The 22337-nt window shown below is 40.3% G+C and overlaps 2 protein-coding genes across 2 annotated transcripts; both read right to left on the bottom strand.

The window, feature by feature from the left end:
• LOC139901612 (putative F-box protein At1g32420) lies at positions 1-1322 on the bottom strand. The gene is made up of 2 exons (XM_071884304.1): positions 1107-1322; positions 1-981 (listed from the first exon to the last, which is right to left on the bottom strand). Exons 1-2 carry the CDS (start codon positions 1320-1322, stop codon positions 1-3), a joined length of 1197 nt encoding a protein of 398 aa, XP_071740405.1.
• A 1177-nt stretch (positions 1323-2499) lies between these two features.
• LOC139898058 (MLO-like protein 4) lies at positions 2500-18832 on the bottom strand. The gene is made up of 15 exons (XM_071880762.1): positions 18704-18832; positions 18526-18583; positions 17764-17987; positions 17366-17482; positions 17193-17253; positions 16665-16756; positions 16305-16379; positions 5628-5713; positions 5397-5446; positions 5249-5289; positions 4751-4924; positions 4152-4187; positions 3965-4032; positions 3809-3869; positions 2500-3179 (listed from the first exon to the last, which is right to left on the bottom strand). Exons 1-15 carry the CDS (start codon positions 18830-18832, stop codon positions 2793-2795), a joined length of 1659 nt encoding a protein of 552 aa, XP_071736863.1. The 3' UTR covers positions 2500-2792.
• Positions 18833-22337: the final 3505 nt, after the last annotated feature.

Raw genomic sequence — 22337 nt, 5'->3', positions numbered from 1 at the left:
CTAGAGACCTTCATCATCATTTAGTGTATTTGACTGATCAAGTAGAAGTAGTGATTCTGTGTAAGAGGTAAAAGAGGCTGTAAAACAATCAACATAAATCCCAAGATTGATTAAGTGTTTGGAGTCAGGATCATAAGCTACAAGCTCGCCACTAGGATAATCTATAATTATAAGTTGGTTATTATCCGTACATCCCAGTTTTGTCATTGGTTCTGGTAATTTAATACTGTAGAGTTCGGTAAACGATTTTGTAACATGGTCCATCAACCACACCTTACAATCTCGTGGTGACGATTCTGATATAGCAACAGACTCTCCTAACTTAAATATATCAAAAGAACTGTGAGCTAACTCATCAGGAACATGTATTTTCATGAATTCTTCAGTTGCCAAATCAAAGGATATAATCATATAAGAACGGCCATCAGCATTCCTATCTGTGTAATGTATACTTGCATATCTCAACCAATAAATAAACCCATTTATAACTAGTGGAGGAGTTTGTTCATAGAAATTGATATCGAACCATTTACTAGGAATTTTAACAAATGGACTTCTCCACACCCTTGAGTTTAATGTAAATACCTCAACTCGCCAAACTCTACGTTGTTCGTCATAGGATAAACCATATGGAACATCAAACATATTTATTTTGACTATCTTAGGGTCAAGAGATTTAGGGCAAACTCCAAAAGCAATTTTAACATTCGGATAATAAGGCGTTTCAATTGCTATTGATTTCCTTATTGAAGGATTCCAAATAACACAACGAATAAAAGTATCATCTTCATCTATATGATTTGCTGAAAAACAAAGCAAGCCAAGCGAACTACCATGAAACTCTAAATATGTATTTTTAAGTTGATTTAAGGATCGAGGATAAGTTAAGCAAACCTTGCGTTTGGGGAAAGTATCATCATCATCAACTATCAAACAACCAGGCCATCTTTCTTCACCAGAGAGACACTGTTTCCTGAAGTTCTTTTATCACCATCACCGTTGCCATCATCATAATCATCATCATCATCATCATCATCAACATCAACATCAACATCAACATCATCATCATCATCAACATCAACATCAACATCAACATCAACATCAACATCATCAACAACATCAACATTCTCAACATCAACATCATCTACTGCGGTAATAAGACATTTTCGGTGAGCTTGGCGGACCATGAAATTAAAATTGAATTCAGAGCTATGAATAAAAGATTTCCATTGTTTTGAGACTGATGTAAATCGAATTAATGATTTAATGGGAAGCCTGCATAAGATTTCGTTTTGTATAACCAAAGGTATATCGACTGCCATTGATTTTTTTTTTTATTTTTTTTTTTTGCGTGACTGACCGACTAATAAGCGTTAAGAAATCAGATAAAATCGTTTTAGGGTTTTTCTGGTTTTGTATTCAAAGCATGCAGCACAATATTACAGAATGTTGAGGAAGCTAGGTTTAAGAAACGAGCATGAGTGCATGGACTTGGAAGTTAAGTGGGCCGCCTTAATTTTGGCCTCACTTATTAAATATTCAAAACTGGTCAAAATGCATTGACATAATTAAGAGGATGGTTCCGGCCTGTGTTTTGTATCAGATTTCACCTGTGGTCCGTATGCTTTTCTTTGACTCAGATGCTCCCTATGATTTGTACTTGTTTCATCGATGGTCTCTCTGGCTAACTCTAGTTAAAAATTCCCGTTATCTTTTTTGCATGTGCATCACATACACAAGGGTACTTTTATTCTTTTCGTTTTCTCCCTCACCTTTTATATTGACTTTGCCCTCATTTAGACCAAATATATGCAATTCAAACGTTCCAAAACCCACCTTCTTTATCACGTATTCACGTAACCCAAATATAAACCAGTTCACAAAGGTTGTATGTTGGTGTAGTCCGCAAGCCGTAATTCGAACATCATTGATTCCTTGTAACCCAGGTCGTCGATTCTACACAGGTTACATAACTAGATGCTCACAACACTGTGTATTCCCCTGCATCTTTTTTATTTTAGCAAATAGATTTGTTGCAGCTGGATTTGAAGGGCCACAACAATTGGATATAACATTCACAATTCTTTCCATAAGATATTCCATAAATTTTCCTACTATACTCCAAGGCTGTAATAATTGGTTTATATATCCTACCATATCCAAAATACATCATTAACATGTTCGATTTCAAACTCAAGTTCTAACGTAATCGAATGAGAAAATATGTTGACCGATCATTCACTAAGTACGAACGAATTTGTGTTTAAACACGTTCAAACTCGAGCGTGTTCGAACACGTTCACATTCGATGTTTCATCAATTTTTCTAAAATATTTGATGACTTGACTAAATTTTTAGATATGTTTTGTCGTAGTTCTGAAGTTGTATTTCTTTTTTCTGTTCTTTTCGTTTTACTGTTATTTTTGTAACCAACAATTGATAATAAAAGTAGAAATGCTCACTAGAACGGACCACAAAAATAGGGTAACTTTGCAGTCATTTCAGGTCCACACATATTGTAGATAGGCGTTGTAAAATTACACACCTCTATTACTCTATACAGTACATAGAGATACAAATGTTTAACTCGCTTTGTAGACTAAGTTTGATCACGATTGTTATCAAGAGGTCAACCAACAAAGTTCTCGGTAAGTGTCGATGATGGACCGTGAATCTGTTAAGCTACAAACTCCACATTATTCACTTATTTCTCTATCAGTTACTAACATATACGGAGTAATAATTCTTACAAAGCGGAAACTCTAACAACAACAGTGAAAACAAACCACTTTTCATGTCTTCTGAAACAAATCTTCAAGACTTTCAACTTTATGTTCATCGTTTTCTTCTTCAATGTCGTCATCTGGGGTGACATGTCTTATCGTATCCGACAAATATTCTGACAACCGGAATGAAAGTTCTTGTCCTGGTAAAGGATTGGAATCATTATTATCGTCATCCATGTGATTAAGTGTACCCGTTGAAGAGGATTGAGATAACGACCCTGATGCAACTGTAATTTCTTCATCACCCTCGTCAATGGTTGACCCAAGAGAACATGTTGACCTTGTGGCAACTGAGTGAAGTGTTTTCGATCTTTCTTTAACTCGTTTGCACCAACTGTGTAGAGAATCACGTACGCTTTCTGCAATCAAAGCCTTCTTAACCCGAGAACCCATCTGACATAAATAATCACTATGTCGGGTTAAGCTGTTTGTATATTTGCTACTCCATATTTAATAATTAGAATAAGATAATCAGCTCTAACAAAATATGTGTTTGCAATTTGCTTGACAAATTTTGATTATTGTATAACTACTTATACCTCCGTCTCATCAGAAGTGTCTACTTTGACTTTTGACAGTCTTTTCAACTTATTTTTGTTCGTGTTATATAATATCGCATGAAAATTATATGAATGGATTGAGTTCAAAATGTGTTTTCTGACATCAAATCTTAAACAATGCAAATATAAATATTTAAAATCAAACCTGAAAAGAAATACTTTAAAAGTAAATAGTAGACACTTTTGAAGTATATACAACCCAAAGAAAATATATAAGTCAAACTTGAAAAAGGAATACATTAAAAGTCAATAACGGACACTCATGAGACAGAGAAAGTATAAGGATAAGGACATTTAAAAATACTTAAAATATGCCAATTCATATTCTATCAATTATTAATATTTCTAAAGATTTTCATGTATAATCAACAATTATAGTTTCCTCAATAAGTTTAGAACATAATGCACATGGTAAAATGCTTAAATAACATCAAAAGGTTATGGGGATACGATCATACGAACCAGTGTGACGATAACGTTGAGAGGCACAGTACTGTAGCTACACCAAAACTGAACAAGAACCCTACAATCACGATGATAGAACCAAATTATAAGATATGATCATTAGTTTATTTACTATTTACTATGATTAAAAAGGTTGTTAAAAGGGGAACTTACCCACAAGTCAGCCTAATAACAATCATTGCATGATTCTTCATGAAACATGACCTCTGTTTAAATCCCCACTGCGCATATAAAAACCACGGTTTCTCATTAAGATCCACGAACGAAATCTCATCACATATATAAATAATAATAATTAAAAAATCATATAAATTTGACAAAAGAAGTGAATTATACTTACCACAGACCAGATGAATGTTGCCATCTCAAAGGCATTCTGCATATGAACAATGTAACAATTAGAATTAAGGAAAATTATTTTTCATGTGTGTCCCGAGCGTCGATTTATTGAGTCGACAGCAAGCGTTAATATATTGGCGACTTGACTGACTCTTAGAAGCATAAATTAAATTTCATGAAGGATTTAAAACCCATGGAAATTTGATTTTACCATTTTCATGGTGTCTCAATAATATTTTAAATTTTTATTTTATTTTTAAAAAAAATTTCCTACTTATTGGCCGGAGGTCCACTCGGAAGCAATCTCTCTATCCATCGAATAGAGAGAGGGATGACTCTCTCTATTTTTGAGAGTGTTTCAACTCTGAGTGGAAAAATGATTTGTCTTTATTCTCGGATAGGGGAAGGATTGTCTACATCTCACCTCTCCATACACCACTTATGTGGTATTGGGTTTTGTTGTTGTTGTTGTTGTTGTGTATGTATGTCCCGAGCATGAAATACTTTTACTAGACCATGTGTCAACTTAAAGTAATTATTATATCTTATATATAAGTTATTTGGCATGTACATATTAGCAAAACATAATGAAAAATTGACCTGAAAGGAGATAAACTGTATCAAACGCAGCAATATTTCTGGTTTACCAAACCAGAAAAGTTCATCACGCGGCTTCACTTGCGTTCCCACGACAGTGGGGCCCCGTGGCTCTACTATTTCAAGTGCTAACAAGGAGACAACATGCTGAAGTTTGGTTCCGACCAGCAATGCTAGCTTTAAAATAAAGAAAGCTAAAACATTTAATGAAAATGTTGAACAATACAAGATCTACACCCATTTACACCTGGCAAGATGGGCGGGCCAGAAACAAGTCTAATTTATAATCACAAAAACAGTTCATTACATGAATAAATCCATACATTAGAAAAGCATATTAAGAGGTTGTATGCATTTAAAATAAACATTATGACCCCTTCCATTTTCAACTAATATTGTGAATTTGACTCATTCGAGATACATCATAACCACATCGAACCCATTTCTAAGTAAATGGGTCAAAATGGTCACGTCCAATTACAAGGGAGTGCATCAACTTACAATGGCAGGGACAAAAGAAATCCAGAAGTATATGTTAAGACCTGAAAAGACCCAAAAAAAAATAAATAAATAATAATAATAATAAAAAACAGGTTGGAGATTATGAGCATCTGATTTTCCTCTTATTAATAAAAAATAAAAATATTACCATGAACGTTTACAAAGATGCAGATAATCGCATAAGCCCATAGCGGCCAGCTGCAGAATGAACACACATCAAGAGTTAGTTGCAAAGAGTATACACGTACTCTCTAGAGGCGGAGAAATGTGTAAGTAGTGTAACGTATCTTACATGCAAATATGGTTTTTGCCTCCATCGAAATTTTAAGAATAAGTACACTTTATATATATTACAAAACTATATTATGATGATAAATACCTGATCCCAACGATTTCGTAGAACTCATCTTCCATGCTCCGAACCATATATTTGTGAAAGTTATAAGACAACGGCAAATTATGAGTCTGAAATCAAGACAAACCAAGATAGTAAGTTAATGATACCGCAACCCGCATGCGCACCTCATATGCATGCGGGCGCTTAATAGTGTACGTATGCGTGTGCTTGTGTGCGGTATGCGGATTGTATCTGATTCCTTTGTTCCCGGTACGGCGGTTGCTTAGCTGTCAAGTAAATATCTTTTCCATAATTATATCCGTGATTCGGGGGAGTCAGTTATGGATGAGATTAACGTGATCTGGGACGGTTCTAGAATTAGGGTTTGCCTATAAATACAAACCCTAATCATCATTTACCAGACACGGCATATTACGTAACTATCGCACACGAGATACATTACGCAAAACAGCATCATTCAGCATCTCTTCAAGGTTAACAGGTTAGTCTTTCGTAAGCTAGTACCTACGACCTTATTTGGGGCCTCTTGATCGACGACCGTTATCAGAGGTGGACTTAATCACTTGGCCACCCCGCCCTCGGCCAGGGTTATTCACGGTAGCCGGACCGGAGAGCCACGTTCTAAGATCCTTAAACCCCTCCTTATGTATTGAGCAGGCATATTAAACCCCACGGTTAAAATATGCATGATCAAGTGGTGCTTTCATTGAGAGTCGAATTAATTCAAGACTGTTTAATTGCTTTTTCTTTTAAGGTTTTGAATTGTATGACTCGTTATTTACAAAATTTTTGAATTTTTTCTTTAACAGTATCATGACTTCCGAGGAATCATCGGAACATACCCAAACAGATGTTCAGAACGCACCGTCTGGTAGTCAACATACACCGGTTATGACTACGGGGGCCGCTATTCAGGCGGGGTACACGATATACCCTCCACCTATATCCGGCGAACCCTTTCAGAGGTACAAGCCGATATATTCAGACGGAGTTACACCGCCAAGAGCAAACTCACCAGTCACAACCACGCGGCTGGACTTTTCGTTAGTGGATCCAAGGGTCATCTTTGCAGGCACTAGCGGTGGAACAACGGGGCCGCATGTGGTTTGCTGCGGCCAGGTACCTATTTACAGTACCACTGTTTCAATACCTCTGCATACGCAGAGCATTCAGCAGAATTCGTCATTTACACCGTTGCAACCTTGGCAACCACCGCGCCCAGTTTCACAATTTTTAACTCCTGCGGATGTGCAGGCGTTACTTAATAGTTGGAGATTTGGTGTCATCCCAGATGCAAACTCTCATTGGGCGTCGATAACAGCGCAGCAGCAAAGCACAGCGCATACAGTTGGGCTTTTAAGTGTGTATCCTCAAGTTTCGCAGATATCTGCGCCACAGGTTTCGCTTCCTTTACAGCCACCTGTGTACTCTGCGTCTTCAAGTTATCCCTCTTTTCCAACGCAGCAGCCTTGGTTATATCCGCAGACGCAGGGTCAACCTTGGCAAAATGTTCAAGGGCAGGCAAATCTTGCAAGTCAATTCATGCAGGCCGCACTTCCTGATATGGTTCACTTATTTTCACAACCTGACTTTGTTCAGGACATGATGAAGCGTTTCTTTGCAAACTTGAAAGGGGATCCTGTTAAACCACCCTTCGAGCTACCGACTACCTTTGACAAGTTTCCTCCGCATATATCCGCATACCCGTTTCCATCAGCACCAAAGATACCTAGCACGTTGGGTACTTACAATGGCCTGACCGATCCAGATGATTTTTTACAGCGTTTCGAAGGCGCAATGCTCACTCAAGGCTGGGTGGATCCGGTTGCGTGTCAGATATTTCCTATGACACTACAGGGTATTGCTCGTGAGTGGTTTAATAAGTTGCCGGCGGGTAGTATTTCCGGGTTTATGGATCTGCGGACAAAGTTTTTGCTGCAATATCAGAATCAGAGACCACGCAAGCGCACTCACATTGAATGCCATGACATCGTGCAGAAGTCCAAGGAATCTTTGGGCGAATTTCTCACAAGGTATACTAATGAGTGCCTGCGTATACCAGATCTCAAACCAGAGCAACAGATTTCCGGACTCATACATGGTATAAACTCAGAACGTCATCCAACATTGGTAAGGCGTCTACGCCATACAGTCCCAACAACTTATGCTGAGGCGCTTAATGAATGCCACGACTATATGCGGAGTGGCGAAGATAATGACATTCCAACAGCTAGCTCACGCAACGAGAGGAAGGACGATGATGATCGTTCGCGCGATCAAAATCGTGGTAACAACTCTCGTGGAAGGTATCCTAGCGGTGGTCCCATCAGGAATGATAAAGGGAAATCAAGTGGCAATTATCGAAACAATTATCAGCGCGGCATCAATAATCAGAACTATGCGCTGCTCAAAAGTTTGTCCAAAACGCCAAAAGAAATTTTGGCAACCGAACCGGTGTGCGCGACCTTTGCGGTCCCAACTCCGCTTACGGAATTTGGTAAGCGGGACAAAACAAAGTATTGTGAATTTCATGACGATTATGGTCACGACACCAATCGGTGTAAAAACTTAATGGAACGGGTTCTGGAGGCGCTTCGCGCGGGCAAATTGGATCATCTAAAACCACCTAAAAAGGACAAGGGAAAGGCCGCAGAAGAGGCTTCGAAGTCTAAGACTTTCGCGTGGCAGAAAGTTGACAAAGCGAAAAATGCCGACTTAACCATTAACATGGTTGATGCAGAGAAAATCAGTCAGCGGAGAAAGTACAATGATCACCAAGATTGGGAGCTTCTCCCAATCACTTTCCCTCCTGTAATGTCAATTGATTCTATTAATGAGCCCATTATCATCAAGTGCCGCATCCCTGATTGCGGAATCCAGGTTAAGCGCATGCATGTTGACACTGGCAGCGGTGTCGATATTATGTATGAGCATTGTTATCGTTTCCTTCCGGCAGAAGTCAAAGCGCAGTTACGCCAGCCTGATATTACGCTATCAGGGTTTTCCGGAGAAAACTCGTGGCCGCTTGGCCGAATAGAATTAATGGTAGAGCTTGCGGATGACAGGAACCCGCAGATGATCAGGCACCAATTGGTCGATTTTTATGTGGTTCGTTCAACTTCATGATATAACGCACTGCTAGGGAGAAACTTCATACGTCGTTTCAACATCATACCATCGGTAGTGCATGGTTTGATCAAGTTTCCCACAGTAGGAGGCGTTGCCACGGTTGCGTCACATCAAACAACCGAGTTGTGTGGCTCAGTTGCGCCTATAAGCACTCATAGCGTGGGAGAACAACTGGAAAATTGTGCAGTCATAGCAAATCGCTTGCATCCGGATAAGCGAATTAAAATCGGCGCAGGCTTGTCAGCCGAAACAAAGGCCAAATTGCATGGAATTTTGTTCGCAAACGCAGATGTTTTCGCGTGGCGTGAGTCAGACATGACTGGGGTTCCGCGTGATATTGCGGAACATAAGTTAAATGTTAATCCATCATTGACACCCGTTAGGCAAAAGAAGCGGCATATGGCTCTAGACCGCAGTGATTGGTTGTGCGTAGAGGTGGACAACCTTGTCAAAGCAAGCATTCTGCGGGAAGTGCGTTATCAGACATGGGTTGCAAATCCTGTATTGGTAAAAAAGGCTGACGGTAACTGGAGGATGTGCGTTGATTTCAAAGATATTAATAAGGCATGTCCCAAGGACAATTACCCTCTCCCGGAGATAGACTGGAAGGTAGAATCACTATCGGGATTTAGGTACAAGTGTTTTCTGGACGCATACAAGGGTTATCACCAAATCTTAATGGCTGCGGAAGATGAGGACAAGACTGCTTTTCATACGCCGCAGGGTATTTATTGTTACACGAAGATGCCTTTCGGTTTAAAGAATGCTGGCTCGACCTATCAGCGTGTAATTGACGCAGCATTCAAGCACCAAATCGGTAGAAATCTTGAAGCGTACGTCGACGACTTGGTAATTAAAAGTAACACCGAAGAAGACATGCTCACGGACATCCTAGAAACGTTTGCATCTCTGCGCAGGATCAACATGAAGCTTAACCCGCTTAAATGTAGTTTTGGGGAAGAGGAAGGCAAGTTTTTAGGTCATGTGGTGACAGCGCGGGGTATCAAGGCCAATCCCAAAAAGATTGAAGCCATTGATAATTTGCCATCTCCGAAGACAAAGAAAGATGTGCAGAGTCTAACGGGGAAGCTTGCGGCTATCACGCGGTTTCTGTCGAAAGCCGCAGAACGACAGTTACCATTCTTCAATACTTTGAAAAATTGTTTGAAGAAAAAAGACTTCGTATGGACTCAGGAAGCAGAATCAGCCTTTCAGGAGATGAAAAAGGTGCTTGCAGAATTACCAACACTTACTGCGCCAGTATCAAGAGAAACGCTAACACTGTACCTCGCGGCATCGAAGGAAGCTGTCAGCTCAGTCCTCATCGCGGATCGCGGAAAGGTATTCCATTAATTTACATGCTTTATTTATATTGCAGAAACTTAACGACTGAGGTTTTTCTCAGACGCAAATGCCGGTCTACTTCGTAAGCAAGACGCTGACATCAAGCGAAGTAAACTACTCACCGATAGAAAAGCTTGTATATGCGCTGGTCCATACGGCGCGGCGTTTGCGCCGATATTTTCAAGCACATCCAATCGTGGTTCTAACTGATCAACCAATAAAACAGGTTGGTAAACACCTACTTTGCGGCAATGACCGGGGTTACCGCATTGACTAACGCAATCATTTTTCTTTCAGGTGTTATACAAGCCTGAGATTTCTGGCCGAATGGCTAAGTGGGCAGTTGAATTAGGTGAACATGAAATAAATTTCTCTTCGCGCAGCGCGGTTAAGGGTCAAATACTTGCTGATTACCTAGCAGAATTACCTGCGGATGCCGAGGCGTCAGCAGAACATCAGGATCCACCTGCACCAACATTGTCACCATGGGAATTGTACACCGATGGTGCGTGCAGCGCATCTGGTGCAGGTGCGGGTATAATTTTAACAGGCCCAGATGGCGAAGAGCATACATACGCACTGCAGTTTAAATTTGCTGTTACGAACAACGAAGCAGAGTATGAGGCTCTGTTAGCAGGTATGCGCATTGCGCATAGGTTAAATGTTAAAATTTTGCACGCATATGTGGATTCAAAGCTAGTATGCAGTCAGGTCAGCGGAGATTTCGAAGCGCATGACATAGCCATGCAGCAATATCTATCGCTTGTTCACAACCTCGCTCACCAATTTGAAGCTTTTCAAATCTCCCACGTAATGCGTGGGCAAAATAAGAAGGCGGATGCGCTAAGCAAACTGGCTGCCTTGGCTTTTGATCATATGGGAAAGAAAGTTCTAATAGAAGAACTCAATGCGAAATCCATTGTTATGATGCCTTTAGTGGCACCAGTTGAGGAATCAAACTCAACATGGATGACGCCCGTTGTGGCTTTTCTGCGGGATGGCACATCTCCTGCGGATTCCGCTGATGCAAAGAAAGTCCGCGTTAAGGCACCGCTGTATGCCCTTGAGGGTGACGTCCTATATCGAAAGAATTATTTGGGACCGCACTTAAGGTGCATTGGCCCGAAAGAGGCAGAGGAAGTTGTACGCGAGGTGCATGAAGGTGCATGCGCACTCCATTCGGGGCACAGGTCCATTGTGTCAAAAATAATGCGGCTAGGATATTATTGGCCCACCATGTACGCGGATACTGCGCGCATAGTTAAGCAATGTGAATCATGCCAAATACATGCACCTATTAGCAGAGCACCTGCGCATCCAATGATACCAGTCTCCTTACCGTGGCCATTCTGCAAATGGGCAATCGACATAGTCGGACCATTCCCAAAAGGCCGAGGTAATTTTATCATTTATTTTCTAAACATGTTACATCAGTACCTTACGCACATTCTGCACACGCAGGAAACATCAAATTCTTGATTGTTGCAATCGACTATTTCACAAAGTGGGTCGAAGCGAGACCGCTGGCAGCAATCTCAGGAAAAAGGGTGCGAAATTTTGTATGGGAAGACATCGTCTGTCGATTTGGTATACCAAACGAAATTGTTAGCGATAACGGTACGCAGTTCGCGGGTGACCCTTTTCGCAGCTGGTGCGCAGAGCTTAATATTAAGCAAACTTTTACATCTGTTGCGCATCCGCAGGCGAATGGCCAGTGCGAAGTCACCAACCGGGATATAGTAGCTGGAATCAAAGCTAGGTTGGGTCATGGTCGCGTTGGTTGGGTGGATGAACTACCGAAGGTTTTATGGGCGCATAGAACAATACCCAAAGCAAGCACTGGTGAGACCCCGTTCAGTTTGGTCTATGGATCAGAAGCTGTTGTACCCGCAGAAATTGGGGTACCAACGTTCCGCATACAAAATTTTGATGAGCAAAATAACTCTGAAGCTTTGCGGGAAAATCTTAGTTTGCTGGAAGAGCGCAGACTCTCTGCGGCTGTCAACGAAGCAAATAACAAGCAAAAAATTGCAAAGTACTATAATCAACGTGTGCGTTCTCGCTCTTACAAGTGCGGTGACTTGGTTTGGCGTCAGAACGACGCAAGTCATGCGGAGGATACTGGGAAACTGGGCCCCCGTTGGGAAGGTCCATACAGGGTAGCAAAGGCAAACAATACCGGGGCGTACCATCTCGAGACATTAGATGGAAAACCTGTGAAACGCACTTGGCATGCGACGTTATTGAAAAAATGTTATATGTAGCTAGGTGGACCTGATCACTCCAGTTTATTGTAGCACATTATTTTTTCTATGTATTTTCCGTCCATTTGGATGTGTCGCAGTTGTAATTGTGATTAATGCCAATTAAATATTTACTCGCGCATACTTTTGTTGTTTAAATCTTTTTTGTATGCGGTTCCTGCCTACTTAAGGGGTGTCCTCTAGCCCCCGTGCGGCAGAAGCCTGTTTGGTTACAAGGCTAGACGCTAACGGCAGGCAAAGGGAATTGGTTTTCCCCTAGCCAAGCGCCACGCAGACTAGATGGCTGCAAAGTCGACTTAAAAAATTACAAGCATTGGTTTGCTTGTGCATAATTACTCTCGCATTGGTTTGCTTGAGGAACTCAAAGCATAAAAACATTAGCTTGTTTTTAGTTGCGTTGCTTACCATACAGCTATAGTGCACCTCTAGTACATGACAAAGCGAAAACGCAGTAGCTTTCGAGTCTAAATTATTAAAGGGTAATTGTTAAAGTATTGGTTTATTTTACGCAGTAATACCCGCATACGCATGAGTTTTGGTTAACTATGCGCATGGGCATGCGGTTCACCTTTTGTTTTGATTCGCGATATATAAACAAACAAACTACGCATGCATAACAGTAAGATACATATACATTGAATTAAGTTATTACATAAGTGGTAATTGTTCCAAATGACTGCCCGACACGGGACTTAGGGTTCAAAAATACATTTACAATTGCCTGCCTAAGCATAGGACTTACGGCGCAAACCATCACAAACACAAACTAAAAATCCTCCTTGAGAAACCCATCAATCGGCATGTTTGGGTCCGCCGCAAACGCATCGATTAGAGGGATAGGAATGGTGGTGGTAGCATTCTCCGCTTCCAGCAATGCCGCAGACGTACCCTCCTTCAATTTCTTCTGCACAGCGTCAGGGTACGGTGGTGTGAGGCTGCAGGCTTGAATCACCTCTAAGACTGCCTTGTTGACTTCGTGGTCTTTCACCGCGTCAACATAGGCATTGAACTTATCGGTAACTGGCCCAGAGTCCATCACCTTTTGCGCAATGGTGGGGAGTGCAGTGCGCAGCTTCGCCAGATCCGCCTCTGCTAGCTCGCGGTTGGTTACCGCGTCATCCCTTTCCCTCGTCACCCTTTCCAGCTCCACCCGCAGACGCTCCGCCTCCCCTTTGGACTGGTCAACCGCACCAACCAACTCGCGGTTTTTCTTTCTCTCTTCAATCAGTGCAGTTTTGGTTTCCGCCGCGGTTAACTCCACCGCCTTGCGCGCTTCTTCTGCGGCGTCCCTGTCTTTCTTCACCTGATCAACCCCCGCTTGCAGCAGCCCTAGCTCTGTTTCTTTCCGCAAGGCCACTTGATACAAGTTAGTCGAACGGCGGGCTTGATCTGCAACCATGCCAAAAAAGACAAGGCTGTTTTGGACGAAGGCGTTGAGCGCCTGATTAAAAGGCAGTGCGGCTAGTTGGTTGCGGAACTCAGCCGGGAAGATTTGTTGGAGGAAGGCGGACTGCTCTGCGGCGTTTTCCGCCGATAACTGGGTGAGCTGCGCCAGGTTTGCCAATCGGAAGTTACCGTGTGGCGGGGTTGGTGTGGACTCGGAGTCCAGGTGTATCGTCTTATCCTTTGACTCGGCAGTAGCTTCGAGGTCCGAATTGACCCGCGGTGGGGTGTGATGAGTTTCTTCCGCATGCCCTGCGTATTAATAAGTGGTTAAATAAGTGCAAACTTAAATGTGCGGTATGCGCGCAAGCAGAACTCTTACCAGATGATGGGGGAGGTAGATCCGCAGAACGGGGTTCGATGGGAACGAAGTTATCGTTCCGCTTGTCCTCCCTCTGTTTGGGAGTGAGTTTCTTCTTCTTCTGTTGGGATTGGGAGGCTTCGGCGGCCTTGCGCTTATTGCCGGAGGTGGCAGGTGCATTCTCGCCAGTCTTCTCCTGCTCTAACGGATGGTTCACATTCTGTTTGCGGAAGGCGATGCCCGCAATCTCCTCCGCAGTCAGTACTCTCTTCATCTTCATCTCTGCAAACATGCACGCATGCGTTAGAACACATAAATAGCAAACTGTTAGTACGTGATTATACTATTCCTACCCTTTCCATCCGGTCCGACTATGGCTGGACGCACATCCTCCCATGGCCAGTGTGCGGATATCTTCCCTAGCCGCAACATCACGTTCCCGTATGACCGGTGCACCAGCTGTGCGTTAGCGCACTCCGCTAACAGCTTTGTTTCCTCGTCATCAAGGACCGGGGTTTTGTTCACATCCTTTTCCACCTTCTCGCACCATATAAGCGTTTGCGGAAAAGCGGTACCAACTACTGTTTGGTCAATGAAAAAGAAAGTTTCTTTCCAGTTACCCGCATTCGACTTTGGGGTTTTGGTGAAATTTTGTCGGGCGAAGAAGGTGAACCAGGATTTGTGGTGATTGGCTAGGCGGTATAGATGACAGAAAACTTTAACCAACGGTACCCTGTCGATTGCGGCGCACCACATTTCAAACAGAACTATTTTGCCTATGGCGTACGGGTGTAGTTGCCCTAATCCCACTCTGAAGTGATCTAATACGCCTAAGAAGAAGTCAGATGGAGGAACCCTAAAGTTACCATGCTTGAACGCATGTTCATAGATGGCCACTTTCTTCTCCGGTGGCTCGTGAGCACGCTGATGGGGTAGGGGTGGCACCGGATTGTACTTGGCTAAGGGAGGATACTGTTTCACTAAGTAATCTATGTGCTTCTGCTCTATAACAGACTCTACGCTATCTACATATGTCTCGTTAGCTTTAGTCATTTTCTAGGAGTAATCGGATGAATACTAACCTTTAAATGGTGGCCGGAATGTTTAATTTTTGATCGGAATTCAAATTGGCAGCGTAACGAGGAAGCTTGAAGCAGGAAAGTGGAAATGAGCTGCAAAATGGGGTATTTATAGGGAAGATTGGGAGTCATGGGATGGAGTGGTGTGATCGTGGCTGTACACGTGTTACGCAATCGACGGCCAGCACTTTATTGATGCGCGTGGATGCCAGTTGGGTATGATTACATGTACGCGCGTGGTTGGCACGCGCCTGACACACACTGCCACTTTATGTCATGTCCGTCGAATGGGCTTCTGCGATTGTGACAGGCATTTAATGGCATCGAGGCGCACGCGGAATATTAAATGCTAGCCGTTTTCTTGTTTTTCCGCTTAATAGTTTGATGTCATGTGTCTTGCGTCATATAACATCAAACTGGGGGGACATAATGATACCGCAACCCGCATGAGCACCTCATATGCATGCGGGCGCTTAATAGTGTGCGTATGCGTGTGCTTGTGTGCGCTATGCGGTATGCGGATTGTATCTGATTCCTTTGTTCCCGGTACGGCGGTTGCTTAGCTGTCAAGTAAATATCTTTTCCATAATTATATCCGTGATTCGGGGGAGTCAGTTATGGATGAGATTAACGTGATCTGGGACGGTTCTAGAATTAGGGTTTGCCTATAAATACAAACCCTAATCATCATTTACCAGACACGGCATATTACGTAACTATCGCACACGAGATACATTACGCAAAACAGCATCATTCAGCATCTCTTCAAGGTTAACAGGTTAGTCTTTCGTAAGCTAGTACCTACGACCTTATTTGGGGCCTCTTGATCGACGACCGTTATCAGAGGTGGACTTAATCACTTGGCCACCCCGCCGACATCATCATGTCGGCCAGGGTTATTCACGGTAGCCGGACCGGAGAGCCACGTTCTAAGATCCTTAAACCCCTCCTTATGTATTGAGCAGACATATTAAACCCCACGGTTAAAATATGCATGATCATAAGTCGAACAATAAACATTTGCAAGTTTGACATTGTGTTATAGCTGGTTTTGATACGGAAAGTAGAAGAAATAATGAATTTTAAATGTGAATTTAAAGTTATTTAAAGAAAGTAGAAGATAAAGTCAAATACCCACGGTGATGAAACCCAGCCGCAAAGCCACATAATCTGACTTTTCCATTGGACTTTTGAATTGTCGTAGAAAACATAACTGAAATAACAAACAATAAACGGTTGTTGTTACCATAAAACATTTCGAACATAAGCTTACTAGCAATCACTTATTATTATTAGAGGTGTATGTCTTAAAAAAAGACTTTGGACGACTTTCAACCCATTTGACCCATTTCCCTCTTGGCAAAATTTATTTGACCCGTGCAGAAAAAAATCATCCCCGAATGACCTACTCACAAAAAGATGGTCTATCATAATTTAGCAATTTATAAGGACGATAAGAATGTTAAAATAAAATTAGGACAAGTTGAATAATCGATACCATCCATATGAGAATTCGACTTCTGCTCCATGGATGAGTTGCATGATGTTTAATGAAAGTAACTTGGCGCCTCATCACCTTTATCTTCCTTGCTACAAACATTCAATTACAAGACAAATATGTAAATGACCATAGTTTCTATGACCTATATGTTGGTCCCGTAATATGTTTTATCTGTAACGGATCATAAGTGTTTGAGCAATCATAAGCATAATATTACCCTGTTAAGTAATACGAGCACATAAAATAAGTTGAACGAACTGAATGTCTAACAAAGTGTCTGAAAACGCATAAATAGATTCTTAGTATATAATAAAAAAGTTGTAATCATATTTGAAACGCCAAAAGTTATATAAGGATTTTGCTAACGATACCCCTAAAGTTTCGTTAACGTGCATAATTATATTGTACATAGCGGGCTAAATTGACTTTTTGATGACCGTTATGCAAATGTACAATGAATTTATGCATGTCAATGACAGTTATACAGGCTATCGTTAGCAAAATTGGCCATTTTTTCATCTTTACCTTGCAAGTTTTCAGCCGCCAATTGGCTTGCTTGAGATTCCCATTTTCTCCAACTGTATATCTGCAATTACATATCCAGAAAAGTTAACATAATCTATATGAATATTACCGCATGGACTTGAAAAAAATCGAGAATTATTTGCTAATATCATGAAAACAAATAAAGGTTGTACCTTGCTCATGGCCAAACCAACTGACATACAACTATAGAAAACATGAGTTATTCCAAGAACAAACAAGAATCGGTGAAGCTGCTCAAGACCTTCATAAGAAACAAAAGGTTCTCGTCCCTGAATAGAAAAATGAAATGTATTTAGTTATTTACTAACATACCACAGGTGGCAATTTTGACCCATTTACTTACAAATCATCTGATTTTAACTACATTATATTTTGAAACGAGTCAAATGGGTCAAACACGTTGAGAATTGTACCACAAATCACCGTCTATGTATGGGCAACAAAGTGTTTGCGGGTCAACTTCACCAAGACCATTTTGATCAATTACCCAACCCGCCCATTTTGCCTAAAAACCATCTTAAAAAGAAAAAGTCAAAATGTAAAGCTTTACCTCCCCACACTGATGGAGAGGCTGAGCATGAAGTCCTTGAGGAATATCAGTTTCGTTCGAAAAAGACGAGAATCTTCCAAAAGAGACTATTTTATCCAACTCATAATCTTCTTTAGAGCAAAGAAAGAATTTACTACTGAATAGTGAGGAATCCACACATATCTGTGAGATTACTCTGGCCCATTGCCCCAATAACAAAGATATGAGTCCAAGAAGCATAAGCTCTGTATCAAAATAGGTGAAAGCAATATGTAAAACTTGTAACAATATTATAAATTCATAAGGATAATGTTGGATTCGTGGTTATCGATTTTATGTTTTGCACCAGAATCACGAATTTCTAGTTCGGATTGTAACTTTTTCAATCTACAAAAATGTATAATCATCACTGAACATTTTGTAAATGCAAAAGGTGACCCCAGGGCAGTGGCGGAAATAGGTAGGGGCAGGGGCACCTGCCCCCGGTGGATTTTTATTTTTTAGTGCAAAAAAAAAAAAAATTGGATTTTTTTATTTTGCCCCCAGTGGATTCCCCCCCCCAAAAAAAAAATCTCCATATTTTTTTTCCACCACTGGCCCGACCAGGGCATTAAGCTCCCAAAGTTAAATAATAATCCAGTAACTTCTGAATCCCTTTTTTGTCAGTATTTGTAAACAAACATGTTTGTAAGAATTTGTATCCATTAAACAACAAATTGAACTCAAAGGTATTAAAAAAAAAAAAAACCAAAACTTCTTGATCACAAAATTGTGAGGACTAACCTTCTTTGATCTTCTCTAAAGAAGCCAACAGAGCCTTCCTCCTTGTCTTCTTTAGCCACTGCATACCAAAAAAAACCCATCCAAATCTTTAACAATAGTATATATAAAATAAATATAAATAATCAATAGTAAAAGAGTCCCAAATATATTCAAATGGTGCAAAGAACTCAAAACATACTCTCCCAAATCTATAAATAGATCTTTGAACCAATAAACAAGCAAAAACCATGAAAGTAATAGTTGTAACAACAGCCCATGTTGGTGTTTCAGCTAAAGACCTTCCTTGCCTAATTACTCCATCCACCATTTTCACTTTTCCACATCAACTTCTTCTTTTTTTTTTTACTTCTTTTTAATAATCTTTTTTTTCTTACTCTTTGAATAAAGTTGACAACTTCAAGAGTAATTAGGAAGTGGGGTTGTCTTAAAATGCTGCACATTTTGTGGGTATTATTTAAATCATGAATCTTGGATTCTTGTCATGTACAGAGAGAGTGAGAGGAACTTGCATTTGGTGTGCATAAATTATTAAAAATTTAGGCTGTATGTGTCATGTATGTACATGTGTTTTTGGTGGAGGTGTTTTGTGATGTGCTTATTAAATTAATTAATTATTAATTATAATTACAAATGATAAATAAAGAAAATAACATTTTGTTTCCAAATGCATTGGAAGTGATGAGCTCACATATGCTTTTGTTCCTTCAATCCCTACCTCCTCACATGCCGTTAAAAATTATGTTATTTATAAAAAAATTTGATTTTGATATTGGATATATGTTTGAATATTATATAAATATATACGGAGTAATAATTTGTATAACTACATTATTAGGAGGGTTGAAGATTTTAAAACAGAACCTTCTCACTTCTTGGAAGGTTACCCATGCTACAATCCTACTTTGTTTCGAAGTGGACAAATGAATAATGCATATGCAGCAGATCTGCTTTGTTGGTTCTGTTTCTGTAGTGTCTTTTACGGTTTTACCTGTTTGCTTAATAAATAAAATATAAAAATAATAATAAAATAAGCCTAGAGATAAAATGTATATTTGGTATTTGAAATTACTTTAATACCCATGTAAGTATTTAACAAATGCTTTTCGAGTTTCACTTACAAGCAAGGTTGAAAAAGACGCGAGACGGGGCCGAAACGGTAACGACCTCAAAACGTCGCAACGGAAAAAACGGGGCCGAGACGGGGTCGAAACGGATGTTGACTAATGTTGACTTTTATATATATAGATATATATTTACACATATTTTAGAGCTAGAAAACCTTCGTTGACAAGTTTGTACCTATAATTGCTATTAGTGTTAATATAATACAAAATATAATACTAAACTAAGTCAATTTTGATTGATTTGACCGACTTATGACAGATTTTAACCGAATTTCTGACTTTTGACCGGCGTTGACCCAATTTTTCCTGCATTTGACCTGACTTTTGACCGTTGACCGACTTATAAGAAAGCGGGACGGGGTCGAAACAGTTTAGTCACCATAACGCCGCAACGGGCGTCGCAACGGTTGCAACGGACGCCGTTTACAACAGTGCTTACAAGTAACAAATTTGATATTAGATATTGATAATTATGATAGTATCATATGAGCTCAGTTATAACTCATAGTCATATGTGATCAATCCTTAATTAGCGATGTTACTTAATTACGGATTGAGTGCAATAAGATTATAATGGAGGACGGAATGTTTGATGATTATTTTGGGCCCCGATGATTGTCTTTCACTTTAACTATCAAGTGATCAACCACCCCGACCCGGTCTTGATTGTTAATTAGCATAATTCACCTTTGCGCGATGTAAAAATCCTTTGGGCAAGATCACAAGTGGAAATTACAAAGGCCTGGGCAAAAATGGCAGAGAATCAACAACCTATAAATGAGAGGCCATACTCCCTATTTATAGTATTCAAGATATCCGCGGTCTGCGAATTACCTAACCATCCGCGGAAACTCAGCGGATTAAACCGCAGTCTTTTATTAACGCGGATACATAACTGCTGCACTTTATTTTCAGCGAATATTGCATATCTTGGCTTTAGGGTACGCGTAATTCTGCTCTTGGCTTGTAGCAAATAAAATATACACATACAACGCTATGTATATGATCAAGTCCCCCCAGTTTATTATGATACATTTTCGCGAAGCAAATGTATCATGATAAACTCTAAAAATAAAGAAGTGCTTATTAAAATATTTCACAAGCAATATTTTATAATTTTTACCGTCCATTTATTACCGTTGTTTTTATTAGGCCCAAAGCGTAATTACAACGGTAACTTTCGCCATTCTGTCAAATCAATACGCTGTAACGGTTAGAAATTTACCGTTTACACGTTGCGGTAATTTCAGCCGTTTAAATGTAATGATTACCCTTTCCACTTGCTCGCCCTAATTCCAATTATAAATAGCTGAATAATCCGCATAAAAACTTTACGCTTTCTCGCTCGATTTCATTTTCAATCAAATTCATCTAATCACAATCGTACCAAGCAATTAACGAATCCAACCTTTAATTTCTTCAATTCCAACTTCCGATTTATTTTCCTTATTACAAATGGCGTCGTCTTCATCTATGCATACTCCTGGGGGTTATGTTTCGTATATGACGGAATCAAAACTCCGAACCCTACAAGAGTGGTATCCGCCACTTGCCCAATTTGTTCCTACCGCACCCGCAGCTGAACAACGGGCTGACACTCCCCCTAAGGGGATGATTTCTGTTTATGAGGCTGCCATCTCACAGGGCAACCTACGATTTCCACTGACTCAATTCTTCCGCAGTGTATGTGAGTATTATAAGATTGTTGTGGCACAATTGCATCCGAATGTGGTTAATAAAATTGTGCTGTTCGAAATGTACTGCAATGCCACCAACGTACAACCGCTGCTAAACGTGTTTCACACGTGTAACAGTCTGATTTTTGTCATAACCCGACCTTATCCATAAGGACGAATACAATAACATATGATTTCACCGCGAGGTATTGACCTCTATATGCGACATTTTTCAAAAACTGCATTCGTTTTTACAATACAAACCATAGCTTTTATTACAAATACTAGGTTTAAACAACTTAATAATGATTATCGTTTAGCGATAATCTTAGACTTACAAACTTTACATGTGATAATAACAATACGACCTCCAACATATTTTACATTACAAATCCTCCGATATGCAGTTTTATTTTTGACACAAATATGCATACTCAAGATCTTGCTTAAATTCAACATGTTGCAGCGGAAGCTTTTAGTTATCACCTGAGAATAAACATGCTTAAAACGTCAACATAAAGTTGGTGAGATATAGGTTTAATGTCGGCAGCGTTATGAATATAGACCACAAGATTTCATATATAAACGTTTTAATAAAAATATTCTAAGTTGTTGAGCACTTGATAACCATACTTAACATTTAATCAACGTCGCATATTCCCTTTATTATGAAATCTTACTACACCGTACCAAGTGTAGTCACCGAAACAAAGTACTGTGCAACCGTTGAATACTGGTCGTCCAGTCCGGTTGGGGTTGTCAGGCCCGATAGATCTATCAACAGGATTCGCGTTTACAATACCTCATGTAAATAGCAGTTACCAAGTTACAGGGAAGTATGCCAGTGGTACAAATCAACGTAGAATATATATTTTTAATCACTTGTGTCCATAACGTAAATCATAAAATGCATGTATTCTCATCCCGAAATATTTAGAGTTTAAAAGTGGGACTATATACTCACTTTTGTCTTGAAGGTATTTAACTCGACTTGGTCTCCGATAGATATCAC

The sequence above is a fragment of the Rutidosis leptorrhynchoides genome, chromosome 3 (assembly GCF_046630445.1).
Source record: "Rutidosis leptorrhynchoides isolate AG116_Rl617_1_P2 chromosome 3, CSIRO_AGI_Rlap_v1, whole genome shotgun sequence".
Taxonomy (NCBI): Eukaryota; Viridiplantae; Streptophyta; class Magnoliopsida; order Asterales; family Asteraceae; genus Rutidosis; species Rutidosis leptorrhynchoides.
The sequence above is the reverse complement of the archived record's forward strand: the minus strand, read 5'-3'. Positions and strand labels throughout refer to the sequence as shown.

What these genes read in the sequence shown, in the direction of transcription:
- LOC139898058 (XM_071880762.1), bottom strand. Translation starts at nt 18,832, where the DNA reads ATGGTGGATGGAGTAATTAGGCAAGGAAGGTCTTTAGCTGAAACACCA. An exon ending in TTGGTTTGGCCATGAGCAAG is followed by an intron (nt 17,254 to 17,365) that starts GTACAACCTTTA and finishes ATGTAATTGCAG; the next exon opens with ATATACAGTTGGAGAAAATG. An exon ending in GTTATTAGGCTGACTTGTGG is followed by an intron (nt 3,870 to 3,964) that starts GTAAGTTCCCCT and finishes TCGTGATTGTAG; the next exon opens with GGTTCTTGTTCAGTTTTGGT.
- LOC139901612 (XM_071884304.1), bottom strand. Translation starts at nt 1,322, where the DNA reads ATGGCAGTCGATATACCTTTGGTTATACAAAACGAAATCTTATGCAGG. An exon ending in ATGTTGATGTTGTTGATGAT is followed by an intron (nt 982 to 1,106) that starts GTTGATGTTGAT and finishes TGGTGATAAAAG; the next exon opens with AACTTCAGGAAACAGTGTCT.